Source organism: Sparus aurata, chromosome 2 (genome assembly GCF_900880675.1).
Source record: "Sparus aurata chromosome 2, fSpaAur1.1, whole genome shotgun sequence".
Classification (NCBI taxonomy): Eukaryota; Metazoa; Chordata; class Actinopteri; order Spariformes; family Sparidae; genus Sparus; species Sparus aurata.
In genome coordinates this window covers 10,252,455-10,268,533 of record NC_044188.1, presented here as the reverse complement: position 1 = coordinate 10,268,533, position 16,079 = coordinate 10,252,455, and the positions used below count along the sequence as shown (strand labels likewise).

The window sequence follows — 16,079 nt, the reverse complement described above, 5'->3', positions numbered from 1 at the left end:
TGAGATACTTGACTTATTTCATCTTTCCATTTTTGGGGGAGATAAAACAGTTGACAGGATTCTCAGCAGAACATCCTGGTTTCTCCCCAACAAGCGGTTTCATCTGGGAGGCAGATTAAACATCCAGAAACAGACAGCTTTCACCTGCGGGATAAGCCTTTGAAGGGATCAGACAAATTCTGAGCTCTTGTGTTGAGATTGTTATCAAAACCAATGAGACTTCCATGGCACTGTCTATCCGGTTACAGTATGAAGTGGAAACAGACTTGAACCGAGACCCTGAGTCCCTTAAGGTCCTCCGGACAAATGTTGCAATTTCATCCCCACATCGAAATAGAAGATGATACAGTGAGGAGCCACCAGATGGTGTTGACCTCAGATTCACCGTGGGGTCCAATAAGCCCTTAGATGGGATGTGGTTGTCGACTTACACTGCCATTCTTGAGGCAGTCACAAAAGCAAAGTGTGTCTTTGAAGATTCTCAGTCAGCCAGGTCACAATATCTCAGTGTATTAAGTTAAAGGCAACTGGATATCTTGGAAGGAAGAAGAGACAGGCTTTTGGGCATCACCACACACTGCAGCTTTTATATTATGGGTTAGTATTATGTAAGAGAATTTCTCCATGTTGAAGTTTGAGAGTTGCTAATTCTCTAAAGAATTACAGACTCGGTGTGATGAATTAAATGTCTTTACTTTGCGCAGCATGGAGAGAAGTCCCAAGCGGCAGTTACATAGCTCATGACAAGGCTCATTCAATCAGTCACACATTCAGAATTTATCATATCTGTCTCAGTACAATGGTCCTTTAATGTTATGCAAGAGGGTGACAGTCAGCGGACTCTGATCTGACTTCCTCACAAATTAGACTCAGAGAATAGCACAGGACATGTCCCAGTCTACACACCGATTCCTAAAACTAAAATGTTCAATTCCCACAATTTTGGGTGTAGACTTTTAACAAACAACCTCTGCTGCGTTTTCTTAGATTTGTACACTGATTCATGCAACCCTGCTCTACTGAGTTAGCCACCATCATACGCCGTCTATGGGGGTCCAATGACGGATGAAACAAAGTCTAAGTTAGGGGATATTCTTGTTTATTAGATAGTTTTGGCCACATTTCCCACTGGTGACAAAACCTGCCAACAAGTCAAAGGTTTGGAAATTATAATTTAGCTAAGTAACTGTATTTGGAAGAAAACCAAGCATATGTGAACCAAACTATTTTTGTTAGAGACATCTGGAGCCGATCCAAAGTACTGAATGAGGGCCTAATCTGGAGGCAATTTAATGGATCACGTCAGCTAAAATAAAGATCATCAAAATCTGATAATTTCTTTACTGTACTCGACTGTTGCTGTCCACTTCAGCCTGCTATAGTTGCAGCTCTTGCTCTCCTAATGACAGCCACACTCTGCGAGCACTTAAGTTATCTATTTGCACTGGTGATTGACTCCGTCCTGTCACAGAGCTTGGCAAAATCTCTGGTTGAAGCAAATCCGTTATGTCTCCTCTGTCTTTCCCTTTTAGGAAATATGAATGTACAAACCTTTTGAGTCACAGCCTTTTATTTTAAGCGGGCCCTGACGTGTCACTTTCACCGGTTAAAATAACAATGTAGCCCCCGGTAGGATATACCTTATCAACGATAATTCCCTGAGTCACTTAATGGCGCCAAAATGAAAATTGGCTGTTGTGGGTTAGTGTGCTCGCTACAAGCCACCATCTGCACTCAGCTAAAGATTGTTCCTGAGGTAAATTAAGCATCGCTCTTCTCTCTCTATCTCTCTCAACTCAAATCAGCGTCTCGTCAACGTCACATTCCTCCAGTTAAACTTTCCTTAAAATCACATCAATAATTAAAGCAGGTTAATGCAATAGTTTTGAACCCGGGCCCGGACTATATGAATCATGCAGCTGATGTAAAATAAGGTGTGCTGACTTTAGAAGGCTCCTCAAGTTGTTTCAATATGTCAAATACACATCAGATGGACATTTAGGTGAATTGAGGAATTGGATTTGACTTAAAAAGGGCCAAAAAAAAAAAGCTGGACCGCAGTACTTGACAAATTTGTGTGAACATTATTGCCAACATTTCAGGAGGGGTCAAAACTGAAGTGGTTCAGATAATCTGTCTAAAATCTAGTTGTGTTTACAAGTGTTTACAATCTGCATAATTGTTTGACCCTTGTTTTTGTCTTTCCCTGACTTTGTTGTGGCTATATGGCCATGTGCCCAGATCTCAACAATTACTTGTGTTTGCAGAATGATATTATAACCAAAAGGAAACTCAAAAAAACACCTGCAAAAGTATAAAACCCAAGCTGTTGTGGAAATGTCCTGTAAGGTAGAGATGGCACTTGAATAATCCTGGATGACGAACATGTTTGTCCAACAACTTTGTTCTTTTATAGGGAGACAGGAGTGCTCAAACTCAGTTGATGTCATTCAAATTATATAATATAACCTGTCAGTCTGTGCACAAGATGGTAGGGAGTCAGTTCTTCTCAGAGGCACTGATGTTCATCCAGGATTCAAAGAACCCATCTGTTAAATCTGGAAAGACTAGAACTGCAAAGAAATTTCTTACACGGTAAGACAGCACAGACAGTGGTAAAATAGCTTCGGGGAAACTATATAGCAGAACCTAATGAAGGGAAACCGTGAGAACAATCTTCTCTGCTGCAGTGTGGGGAGAGAAATCCTGTGGATGGCGAAGAGAGGGAGAAAAATACAGAGAACCGAGGCGATAGATGACGAGGTATGAAGACAGTGGGAAAAGCAATTAGTGTCCGCTAATTGCTCTCATTAGAAGAGATGGGGCCGATTTAGCAGACTCCTTGATGGACAGTGACGATTGAAACATAGAAATGTGGAATGCGCAGCAGTGTGGTTTAAAACCCTTGCCTCAAAGGCTGGCAGCTCTCAGTCTGATAGCAGCAGGACTGATAAGACCAGACCCTATCATCAAAACTTCACTCTATCATTTTTTCTATGATAAAAAAAAAAAAAGGGTATAAATGGCTGTAAAGAGAGTGATAGAGAGATAGAGTGATAGTGGTCTGATACAGCTGGAGAAAAAGGTGAACAAAATACAAGAGTAAAAAAGATAAGATATATTAAAGTAGTTGAGGTACGGGAGAAAAACAACCCCCCGCCTAACACGTCTCTGAGCGAGATCAAAGTTCCATCTTTAACATAGTAAATAAATGTGTCTTGGCATGCGAAAGAGGAGAATAACATAGTCAAACCGATGTGATCCGAGTCTCCTGTGTGAAATAAAATATCCACCCAGGTTGAAAAGCTTACGGCAGCTCCAGCCACTCTATTCTTTATCGTGTCCATCTCGATAATCAGGTTAGCATTGACTAAACACCTCTGTGAAGAATCCACTACTCGTGTTTAATGATAGCAGCCATTTTTTTTTTTTTTTTTTTTTTGGAGAAAACACTTGCAGACAGCAAGAGGCCAACTGAGGGTGAAATTTAGACCACAGAGACATCGACAGGGAAGAAAAATTTAGAAATAGAGCAGATTTTTCTTGTAGCCCTCACTTAGGAGAATGTGTGTTTCTATTCATCAAGCACTGAAGAACACACTTTATATAGCCCCGGTGCAGGTCAAACTGCAGAGTGGTAAAAAAAAAAAAGACACACTATTAGGTTTAGAGCACATTAATGCTGCAGCACTTCTCAGTGCAGGATAAAGAAGGAGAAAAAACTCTGAGGTGTCCGTGTGATGGAGTGCCGGTGTGCAATAGGGCAATATTCACACTGAAACAAGATGTAATTAACAAGAATAATATCTCTTCCCTCCTCCAACTGCGAGCGAGTGAGGCTGTGATATCTGCTCTGTCCTAAAACAGCGTAATCGTGTCTCATTTTCTGCTGAATCCCTGATTGAGTCCAAGGCGGGGAATTACGATAAAGCTCTCGCTCTACTAATGAGTAGCGAGCGGCCGCAGTAGTTAAAGTTGGTACGCTGCTGGCTTTTACTTCTACACCTGCTGCTCGCTCACACGCTCTGAAATTACAGTGGGAAAGAACAGAAGAAGAAAAATTGACCCCTTACTTCTCGATGATGTCAGCGATGACACAGGCAAACATCTGCAGGCCCTCTGGAAGCTGCAGAGCCACTAGACGGAGCGGAGAAAAAGGGCAAACAGAAAAGTTACGTACTTGTGTTAGAGTGACAGCAGCATGTTATTCAATAAATCCTGAACAGTGCAGCTATACGTAGACCTCTGCTACTGGTACAGTGCTCCACTGTCAGCAAATACTGACATCTCAGGAAAATTTCCCCCTCTGCCACGGTAGTAGTGTTGGTTTATTTTAGCGAGTGGCGGGCTGTTGGAAATATAGTCCAAACCAATCACCACGGGTCTGGCTCCACAGCTCGTGGCTCATGCGAAGCCATTAAACTCTCTCTTTTTCCTGTCTGTCTCCGCGCCTGCCACCGGCTCTGTGAGTCACACGTTCACTCGCTCTCTCTCGCTGCTACGGAAACACACAAAAACACCCTCCTTCACCGGCTTTCGCTCAAGTTAATGTCTCAGAGCTAAACATTTAATATGGACAAACTGACGGGGCTGCTTGGAAAATCGATATCAAGCAACCAATTAACAAGCATTTTGTCGTGCTGACGGTGTTGTGTGTTGACAACCAAGGACCCACTGATCTACTGATGTGTGACACCAACTGCGATGAACCAGTTGGGGGAGAGAGAGAGAGAAAAAAAACTGGTTTAGGGCAGGATTTACTAAGTGGTTTGTGCCGCATTTCAGACTCACTCTGCGTCGAGGAACAGGCATGTTTTTTTTATCAAACGTGGAGAGGGGCCTGGAAGCACAGTTTGCCTGTCATCTCGACTGCAACCCCGCGTGCAATCAGTGAAGTGTGGCTCTTTCCTCTGTGCACATTCCTTTAGAGGAGAAGCATGCAAATGGTGACTGGAGAAATCATGTCAGGTTGCACCTTCTGCTGGATTTGTTGCTAATGCAAATGCAGGGATCAGTAATACATGAAAGCTTCTCCACCTCTTAAAAAGGCAGGTGTGGGTATATTAAAGGAGGGCTGTAGCCGGGCAAAAGGGAATTTAAATGATGCGTTTTCTATAGGATTCTCAATGAGTGTGAGCTCACTGCAAATGTGCGTACGGGGGATTGGAAATAAATTAGCTCAGGGGGAAGAAAAAAAAAGCTTCTGAAACGAGGCAACAGAGAGTTGTGGTTATTTAGTTTAAGATAATCAGCCAGCGGAGGTAGTTGCTCCCTTAAAACTTTTTTCACTGCAGGAGCTTTTCGCTAAACTGTTCATTTAATTAGCATTTCATTTAACTGATCTAATTTCATATTTGTCTTTGTGTTACTAGTGTTTTGTTAAAATTAACTGCATCGGAAAAGTGTGATATAAATACAAATGAATTGATATAAAGCACCATTTTGTTAGCTTCAGATCTAAAGTGACATCAGTCCTCATTGTGGTTGGACCAGTCGACCCTCTCACATGCTGCCCTTTGTGATGTCTTGTATTTTCTTGATAAACCATCTCCTTTTCACATCATTCCATCGAAAATTTTTGATTCCCTCAAAGGATTTCAAAATCACTTTAACCACTTTGATTTTCTTTTTTTACTAATTGCGTGAAATTTCACACAGCCAAAGATTTCTTTTCAACATCAATCAAAATGTTTTAGCCCGCTCATCTCCCCGACAAACTGTAACTTTAAAGCTTCTGCTTTCAAGAGTGCATCGCCAATGTTTTCTTGGAATTCAAAGTACACTGTTGTTTGGGGATTTTCTTGAGAAATAAGCCTTGTGGGGTTTCTTTGCAGGGAAAGATCCTAAAGAATCCATGATTTAGTATACATTAATTCTGCCACCTCGTCATCAATTAAACATGACGACACCTTTGTATCAGAGCGCGCTAAGATATTGATGATGACAAGTATAACCCTGCAAGGAATAACGGTGCAGGAATGAGAGCATGAAGTGGATGAAGAGAGAGGAGTGATACAGAGGAGATTAGTGAGAAAAGCAAACATGGTGAAATATGGCATTTTTTTTGATTGCACAGAGAAAAAAATCAAATCATTTCAGGCAGCAACTACTGATTATTTCATTCTCAAGGAAATTTTTTTTTTTTTCAGTTCATTGGACTCAAGCGGGCCATAAAATGTCAGAGAATTGTGAAAAAAATGTCATCTCAGTTTCCCCCAGAGCCCCGTGTGACATATCGACATCTCTTGTTTCTTATGACAAACACTTCAAAACCCACAGAGACTCAGTTACAGCTAAAATTCCTCGCATTCGTGTTTCTAGTGCTCAGTGGTCTGCTGTGTGGTGTTTGAGGTTATTTTTGACTACACTGTTTGTGTATCAGCATGATCCAATGTCATCACCTCTCATTTTGCCATTTACCCTTTTTGAAGCAGCAATCTATTTATGTTTGATGTAGATGTGAGGCGATCACAAACACGCTTGCGCAAGGAGTCGACCGGTTTGCCGAGAAGTCCGAGCCACCGGATCTGACATATGGAGCGGGCACCTGGAGCACAAAGGCTTTGTTTCGATTAACTGTGACATTTTCTCCCAGTCAAAGTCTGTCACACCTTACTTCAATAAATCCATCAAGGTCTCAGTAGACACTTACAATTCGGAGACGCTGAATTCAGCCCACGCAGCGTTTTCACATGACTAGACCTGAAACAATTTCGAGACTTCAGTGCCAGACAGCATTAAACGATAAAAGCCAGGACAGGCAAAAAGGCCAGGGAGGTGGAGGGATGATGGTCATGAGATGGAGTGATGGATGGGGCAGAGCGAAGAGGAGGAGCGCAAGCGTTTCTTACTGATGAAAGGTTAAGGGATCACCGGGCGCTCATGCAGACAGTGAGAGACAGGTCATTACCTGGAAAAGGGCAAGTTTATTAACAGAGAAAGGTTTCAGAGCACACCTCTGCCACAGCTGACAGAAGCAAAGAGCTTTCTCCATCTGCTCCCCTCGGCGAAAGGTGAGTCAGACGCCAGAGGTGGGACTGGATGTTTTGAATGTATGTTGGAGTTGGCACGGCGGGATGATAAACTGCTTCTTCCCTTGGAAGTGCACTCCAGCACCTGAACCGTGTGGTAAAGGTGGGCGATCTGACGGTTTTAGATCCTGATCAATCTCAAAGATGTCCACAATCTTCTTTTTAGGTGAATCCTAGAGCTTTTGGCATCTACTGTTCATTCACTTCGGTTAACAGACTTCACATAACGTCATTGACCAGCAAATATGCGCTATGTGAACATGCCATTAGAGTGACATAGCCAACTGGGCGGCTATAGTGATTGGATGAATTACATCACATGGCTCTTCCTAATGCAGCGTGAGTTAAAGCTGGTATTTGGTGGGTGAGGAGCTTAAATGCAATATTGTATTTGAAAGGCGCATACGGAAAAAAATCATTAGCTTTTTCAAGTCTAGCTAGCTGTTACCTATGAGTCATTTTAAGATTTAAAAAAAAAAAATGCTATTTTTATTGAGAATGGTGAATGTGATTAAATAGATAGTGATATTATTTTCTGAACAGATCACCCAACTTTACCTGCATACAGAAAAAGATACCAGAGCAGTTAATTTAACAGCTTTTGAACTGATGTGTTCAAGGTTTCTTATTTTCTGTGATAGGGTTTTAACAGTATAAGATTATTACAGCATTACATAATTATTACAATTATTATCATCAGTTAAAATGACCCTGAAAGGAATAAAAACAGAAGGGTTTTATATTTGAACGAATGCCTTATTATAACAGACATGGTCCTTTGTAGGATTGACTATTTCTGAAATACATATATTCCTTTTGTCAGACTTAAACTTTGACTGGCACCACAACATATAGCCAACTGCTACAGTTTAAAATATACGCTAGAAATAAGTACAATAGACAAGCACCATATGATAACCGCCAGCGTTACATCGCAGCAAACCTACTTTGAGACGTGTCACTTAATGTAGCCCTTTTGGCTTACATGAACTGTAAATCACCACTCACCTAATGATGTTGTTGCATGACAAGCCTATTGTTGTAAACACAACGGCCAATGCAGGTAACAAGAAGGCTGGGTGTGGGATTATGTTAACAACCAAAGACGGGAGGTAAACTAGGAAAGAGCTGGAAAGACCAATTTATCAGTGAACGGACAAAACAAAGGAATTGCTCAGAATTTTAAAGGTGGAGGTGTAATGGCTGGGAACACTTTAATAAAGCTATATACCGTAGATTTGGTTTTGCGTGTGTGAATGCAGGTTAGATGTGACAAATCTGTCAAGTGGTATCCAGATGGTAATGCATGCCTGTCCTCTGTGTACTCCAATACTGGAAAAAAGGGACATGATTAAATAATCAAAGGGGTACTTTTAATGAACTCAGCTGCCAGATTGTTAAGTACACCTAGCTGGAACTAAATTACTCTAACAGAACAGTCCTATGATTATATAATGTTTTGTTTTTTGAAAATGTTTACGAGAGGTGTTGAGTGGTCATTTTGTTTTATTTTGTAGTGTTTTTTTGTATTGTACTGTATCATGCATTGTTTACTTCCCCCCCTCATTAATATATTAAACTTATAAATTAACCAATACAATGCTGAAATGATTTAATAACTTTTAAAAATTCAACTCATTAGTGTGACCTGAATTCTCACAACAGTCTCTGAATTTGGACACAATCAGGGCAAAATCCCACAAAGATATGTTATCACATGTACATACAGTATTCATATCGATTTAATTCATCAATAAGGCCATATTCAATAAAATACATGAATCCACAATGTCCAGCATGTCGGCATGTCCAGTACGTGGATACTACCGACTATGATCTGCTTGAACTTTACACTGGCAGCTAACGCTCTCACTGCTGTCATGTCTTCTATAAAGGAACATGCTGTTCAGACGGAGGAGAAAAGGCCATCTCAGACTGCTGACCGGGGAGTCGTTTTGTATTTTGAGGATGAAAGAGCAGTCCTGTAGAAGGAGATGATTTAGAAAGGGAGCATTCAGTCATTTGGAAACAAAAAAACAAGTCACCAGCCGTGGTCGCAAATAGATGTTCTGTTCATGTAGAGTTGTTGGACTTTGTTCCGATTAGCTGGGTGGACCATGTGTGGCTTTTCAAATCATCCGTGTCATTGTTAAGCACATCTGATTTAGACTTTTTGACTTACACCAAATGGAAAACAGTACAGAGAAAACATATTTAATGTTTTATTGCATCAACCTCATTGAATTTTGTAAATATATGCTTGTTCTGGATTTGATGCCAGCGACACGTTTCAAATCAGGTTGGGACAATAGACTGGGAAAGTTGTGGACGGCTCCACTGGATTGTGTTATGATTGAGTATGAATTGAAAGGCTCAGTGGTTCACAAGCAAGAACGTGGCAAGGTTCAACCCTTTGTAAAGCACATGATTGTCTAAAAGATATTAGTACATGGGCTAGGGAACACTTTGTAACCATTGTTGGTGACACAGCATCCAAACTTTTGGGGATTTTTTGTTAGATTCTAATAACTTTATTGTTATTACAACTTTTCTCTTATTTTTCCACACACCGCCCCCCCTCATAAAAGTTACTGCACCCTGGGACGAAACTGCAGAAACTAAAAGAAGGAAACTAAACGCTCCACATGTTGCTTTTTGTCTCGAAGCTCAGGGAAAACATCTCAAAAGAAACTGTCAACTGTGCTAATCTTTTGATTGTCTGTAGTTAAGTTATGAGAAGACCAGGGAAAAAAACAGAACAACTCCCCGGGCACCTCACAGACCCAGCAGGGAAACACTTTCATGAATTTAAGGTCCCACAAGACGCTCAAGGCTGGAGTGCTTTTTGCTTTTTTTGGCTCCGTCTCCGTGTCTTGTCTAATTTCTGTTTTTCCAAATGGGATTCAGTAGTTGTTTGCCAGGCTGAACAATGTTGTAAAACAAGAGGCTGTGATAAAATGGTAAGAATGAATCAGTCATGTCATTCACCATCACAAATCGGAAAGGATTAAGGGTTGTTCAGTCTGTACAATAGTAACAGACCTGAAACTATGAGTTGTTGTGTTTTTGTATGTTTAGAATGAGCCTTTTATATCTACAGTGAGTTGGTCCTCTTACAGGGAGACCACCATGTTTCCACAGTAGTTCACAACCGACAAAATAGAGGATCGTTCAGGTTTTAAGCTTCCAACGTAAGTGAGGGGCTAAGATGTTTTTTATATTTCCTTCCTTGTTTTGATACTTTTTTCTTGTTTGGAGTGTCTGGATTGCCTCTGGCTTTTGTAATGCTCCAAACATTAGTCATATTTTCACCAAAACTTGGATAAATCCCATGCGTCCATCTTAATTGTGTTCTCATGTTAGGGTCCTTTTCTAGTCTGACTTCCATTTCCAGGCATTTCTCGAACAACTGTTGCTCCATAAACAAAATAACAGACTCAAGTCAGGAGTCATTATCATCTAATTAAAAGTTTTGTTCACTTGTCTTTATCATGAATGAACGTGTGAAGGTAATCAAGACATCCGACAGCCGACAGCCAACAACACCTAGAGAAACTCCAAACAAACTGAGCTGCTGCTGCTGTGAAGAGGGGAGATGCAGACAGATGATATTAAAACAACACATAATTAAATGAAAATAAGAAAATTAGTCAAAACAACACAAATATTTGCACTACTAATATACTGAGAAAAAAAAAAAGGAGGCTGGCCAGCTGAAATCAAATTCTCCAGCATGTTCCTCAGTCCTCTGTTTTAAAAGCAAGGTGCATGAGAGCAGTTCAAAGGCTGACAGAGAAACAGATGGACGCAAAGAAGAAGAGAGAGAGACAGGGGTGACGAGGTGAGTTATGCTCTCCGAGTTCAGAGAGGGACGGTGAGCTCCGATAGAAAAAAGAAAAAAAAAGAAGTCACACAACAAAAAAAGCAAAGCCAGCAAGCTGTGGTAAATCACAAGGTCCCCACAGGGACATCGTGATTTCAATCCTCTTGGCATGCCATCTGCATATTTCCACCCAAGGCAAGAACGACCCAACGACTACACATTCTGACATTTACATTTGTGAAGGACATTCCTGTTTCTTTTTTATTTTTGGCTGGAGGCCGACATTGTAACACGGACCTATGACCTGTTTCACACGGAAAACCAAACACGAGGAAAAATCTATATCAGTGTATGCGAAGGCACATCTGCGAATAAAGAACATCTTCAACGCTCACATGCTTATGTTTATTGAAACAGGTAAGCTGTAATCTCTCTTTTGAGAGATCCCTTCCCAAAAGCAACGCCAATGTAAGTGCTGTGAGACATAATCCACCGTCCTTGTTCCATGTTAAAATGCATTCTTATGTTCAGTCAAAGCTAAGACGAGGCTCAGTCAGTCCAAGTTACAGACAGAAAGTGGAGAGCTACTAGTTTTTGCTGTTTAGTACCAACTTCTTTCTGGATTTTTGATATCAAGAACAATGTAATTTTGAAAGATACTCACTCAGTTGGATTTTTGATTGATTTGCTAATATCCTTGATTAATGCATCATTATGTAACTTTTTTACCTTAAAATAACAGCTTCAAACTCATTCTGATGGTACAGTGTCTTGCAATAGGGTGAATGGTGTCTCTGTCTCAGTCTCCACCCCCTTGATCACTTGTTTCTGCTCTATGTAAATTCAGGTCACTTCAAGATACAAGTTTTCAATGACATAACATTTGTTTGTAATTAGCTCCTTTGTTACGTCTGACAAATTGTCAGCGATCTGGGATTTGTATTTATGACAGCGGTTTGCACTCAGATGCTGTGGCGGGCGCCAAATCGCACAAAATGCCAATTTCTACATAACGTTGCTTTAAGTGACAAAGAACTCAAACGTTTCACTCACAATCTGAAGCGTTATCAGTAAATTTTACACTAAACGAGACTAACAACTGATGTGTGCATTTATCTGTAAGTTAAGGCTGTAAAGAAGTACATTTGAGTTCTGCACAGCTGTTTTTTTTTTCTTTGCACGTCAATCCAGGGATACTGGAGAAATGAAATGATCTACTGAGCCGTATTTTCCAGGTCTTCAACTTCCTACACTGGTTCAGGCAGATCAGCATTTGACGACCTGGAAATGAGACTGAACAATCATCAATCTCTCTCCAGAATCGCTGCCTACCTTTACTCAGCATTCTCACAGCCCCATAAATTAAATTTATATAACACATAATGACAAAAAATCTGTTCCAGCTCGGACACTATTTAAGTAAATTATTCAAGTTGTTACATAAAGCAAAGATCAAAATGATGTATCTGCGTTTGCGAGGCGCTCTACTTAATCTGATGAATCGCTATATTCAAATTGAGGATTTTTGTTTGAGGATTTTGCTTTTTTTTTAGGGTAATGATGTCATAAAACATGATGACAGACATCTGAAGCTCAATAGAGGCTTCAACTGTGAAAAAATACATTCAGTAGAGCTCTATTATAAGGTTTTGTGGCAAGCAAAGACACACAAAAGTCAAACCTGGACATCAGTAAAACAGAAAATACAAACCACTAGAAGCCAAAACAAGCCTTTCCCCCTGTATTCACTCTCATTGGTCACCAAAGTGAAGCAGAGTGCACCTCCGTGTCCGGTGTGTTTTGGAGTCGGTTAACACTGAATCTGTGAGGAGGATGTGTTAGCCGTCTTTGATCCTCGGCGGGGGGGGGGGGGGGGGGGGGGGGTTGCCTATGCGCTATTGACAGAGCTGGAAAGCTGCACTCACTGATGGTGCTTGAGCTCGGATTTCAGCATCCGTGCAACACAGACGTGCATCGTAACTAAAAAACAAATAGAAGAATCACATCTTGATGTCCTTTTTTTGACCTGTGGTGAAGGCAAACGTTTCAAATCCTGTCTTAAAATGATTCTATTCATCAACTGCAACACTGGCCTTTCTGACAAACCGTCACGGCGCCATATCTTTCGTTGCAATCTCTTTTTGTTCCTTGGTGTTATTTCAGGATGGACGTCATCTAGACTGATACTGGATATGGGTTACTTAAGAAGTAGTATCATCAAATAGAATAATCAAGACATCGGACTTGTAGCGAGGCCTGCAGTAGGACTGTAGCCTCAGGACAAACTGAGAGAGGGCACCGTGGGGGGGGGGGGGGGGGTCCCTGACATTGATGTTTGCTCTGCTCTATGGCAACAGGCAGGACCGTTTTTGTTGCTCCAGAACTGCCTTTTATTGACGTCTGATGATAATGCCATTGCTCCACTTGCCCTTTTACCATTATTGGGTGATGATAAAACAAAAAAACTGAACAGAAAACAATATGGTCTAGCACCAAGAACCTTTGAAGGGGGTGCAGTCAGTCCCCTTCCAATCTTGCACTTTCGAAACAGAGCTATATCTCAAAACGACAAAATCAGCGGGGAAAAGAAGGAGAGGCTCGAGAATCACTGTTGATGGCTCGCACGGTACTTCACTTTCACTATCTTGTACGTAATTTGCAGTCTTTTCATGAACTGGCTCCCACTGACTTTCAGTACAGACCAAATATTAAAAAAAACACACACCCAGGACTAATCAGAACGTGTGAATTACTGAGTTACGTGTTATGAATCTTATCAAAAAAAACATGCGCCCCGTTTCAAAATGCTGCTGGATCATGACAAACCACACATTTTGTTTTGCATAGTAACAAGACCAGATTACCAGCATTGAAATCATGAGAGACCAGAGTCTAATATTAATGAATTCTGCACATGACGTTATGTTGCTAATGTAGAGTACTGCCTTGGATGGGTGTTACCGCAGTCCACAGTTTCTCCCTGCAATTTTAAAAATCCAACAAAGCACACCGCCTTTCTTAAAATAACTTCCAAAACATGTACAAATTGGATTAAGTGTAGCGGAGAGGAACGGAGCTCACCTCTCTTAGCATTTGCTTGCCTCACTCGCCAAATCGTCTTGTGGATCTCAAAGTTGTAATTTGCGGGCAGGGCTTTGATCGCCTCCTGTATCTCCGGGTCCCGCAGGATTTCATCTGGAATCTGATTGGCTACCCGCCGTGGTCCTCGCACTGCAGGGAAAGTCAAATGATTGAGCCGTTAGGGAGGTGAACACAGGTCGAATCAAGGTCGCCGTATCTGATGAAAACCAACCCTATGTGCATTTTTACAGACCGTCACACAAAAGGGGCACATGACACTTCAGACATGTTCTACAGTCTGCATGTGGAAAGGGGGGCATTACAGTTCAGGAAAGTCACTTTCCGAACACAAACTTTTAGTAGATTGAGAATGGAGGGACAGAGGAGCACCAAAGATTTGTCCTAGTAGCATCTTTCATTTTCAATTTTCTATGTACAAGCAACTGGGAAGCTTGAAATGCCAGCTGTAATGGGAACAAAGCTGAGAGCGATTTGGCTCAGATTTTTGCTGGCAGTGTTTGAAGTCTGATGTAGCCCCACTTGTTCTCAAGTACAGGCAGAATTATTTTGATCACAATCTACAATCTTATTTGGGGAATGATGAATAAAATTACTCTTTTGGGTCGGTTTCTGTTTTGATGAGCAATGAGAGCAAAAAAAAAAAAACACTTTCAACGGGCTGGATAAATCCAAGAAAAACAAGCAGATTAAGAAGGGCATGTGTGGCGCTGCTCGGAGTCCAGTCTCCATCGAGCAGCAGGGACACCCCGAGGTCTTTTAACCTAAACCTCCTCACATTTCAGAGACAGTATAGAGGACACAGTGACCTCGTTGGGTTGTACAGCAGAGGCTGTATCTATGTTTCAGCAGTTTACACATTCATTTAATCAATTTCCCACCGAATGGATTGAACCAGCACTTTGTATTCATTTCTTTTTTATTATGCATACATGTTATGTTACATGTTTTTAATTTGTATGCACTTACTGGTACTCAGCCTTGCACTGCTTTACTTTCACTTGCCTGGCTCAGTGTTGAGTTCAGTAAAAGACTCAATAAATAACATTCAAAGTAATACTCTATTCTATTTGTTGGATTATTTATCCTCCAGAAATGTAAATGTAAAACTTGTTAAACAGTCATGCACTGCAGTCATAATTCACGTAGCATTGAGCTACTTTCTATACAAAACTTTGCCATCAGACAGCGATGACGCCGTTTCCTGCTTTGTCACCGCTGCTGTCAATTGAGTTGAGCTAACTTGACAGCAGAGTCTGAGTAAATCACATACATCTGAATCATAAATTCTAAACACACAAAGTGAAACATATGAATCCTAAATTAAATAAAAAAAATAAAATGAAGTTAATCAAAACCGCCGCACTTGCTCCATCTGTTGTTATTTTAGAAATGAGTAAACACAAACTTTGGAAGAACACTTTCCTCGTCTCTTCTTAATTGAAGTAAACTTGATTAGAAAACAAACTTTCTCCACTAAATCTTGTTATAGATATGTAGATGTCGGCTGTGAGCATCATCATCACCTTTCACCCCTCTTTCAACAGCCCTGAATCATCTCACTCCAGTAGATCCTGCAATGAGCTCTTGTTATAGTTGTGTTGTATTACTGTTTTCCAATATCTATCTATCTATCTATCTATCTATCTATCTATCTATCTATCTATCTATCTATCTGTATCTATATCTATATAGATATATCATATACATCTATATCTATATCCATCTATATCTATCTGTCTCTCTCGCTCTATACACACACAATATTTAATATATGCAGTTATGGCTGCAGACTGGCCCTTCCTTCATGTGGTTAGCTCTCCCTGTAGTGTTTTGACCTCTATGATAATTGGGATGGGGGGGGGGGGGGGTCCCCTGCACCTGATTGGAGCCACCTGCTGCCACCATCTCCTATTTCTGTCTGACATCAAGAAGATCCTGATTGGAGCGACATCCAGTGTGGTGCTCCGCCCACTTCCCCCTTCTTGACCCACGTGACTATTGTGTTGTGTACCGTTGATTCTTTGTGAGCTACTCTTAAAGACGCCCTGTGAAGTCTTTGACCTCTCGTAGTACTATGGAGCTGTAGATATGGAGCATTTTAGAGACACACTGGCTATAAATAT

General features: G+C 41.0%; 1 protein-coding gene across 2 annotated transcripts in view; it reads right to left on the bottom strand.

Annotated features, from left to right (window-relative positions):
- Positions 1–16,079, bottom strand: part of dph1 (diphthamide biosynthesis 1) — a 63,143-nt gene that overhangs the window by 44,889 nt on the left and 2,175 nt on the right. The window contains exons 2-3 of one of the 2 annotated variants that reach the window (XM_030396707.1): positions 13,936–14,085; positions 4,074–4,137 (exon numbers count right to left, since the gene is read on the bottom strand). In XM_030396707.1, coding sequence (XP_030252567.1) covers positions 4,074–4,137; positions 13,936–14,085 — 214 coding nt within the window. The remainder of the gene's footprint in view (positions 1–4,073; positions 4,138–13,935; positions 14,086–16,079) is intronic. The other variant, XM_030396715.1, reaches the window with a different exon arrangement.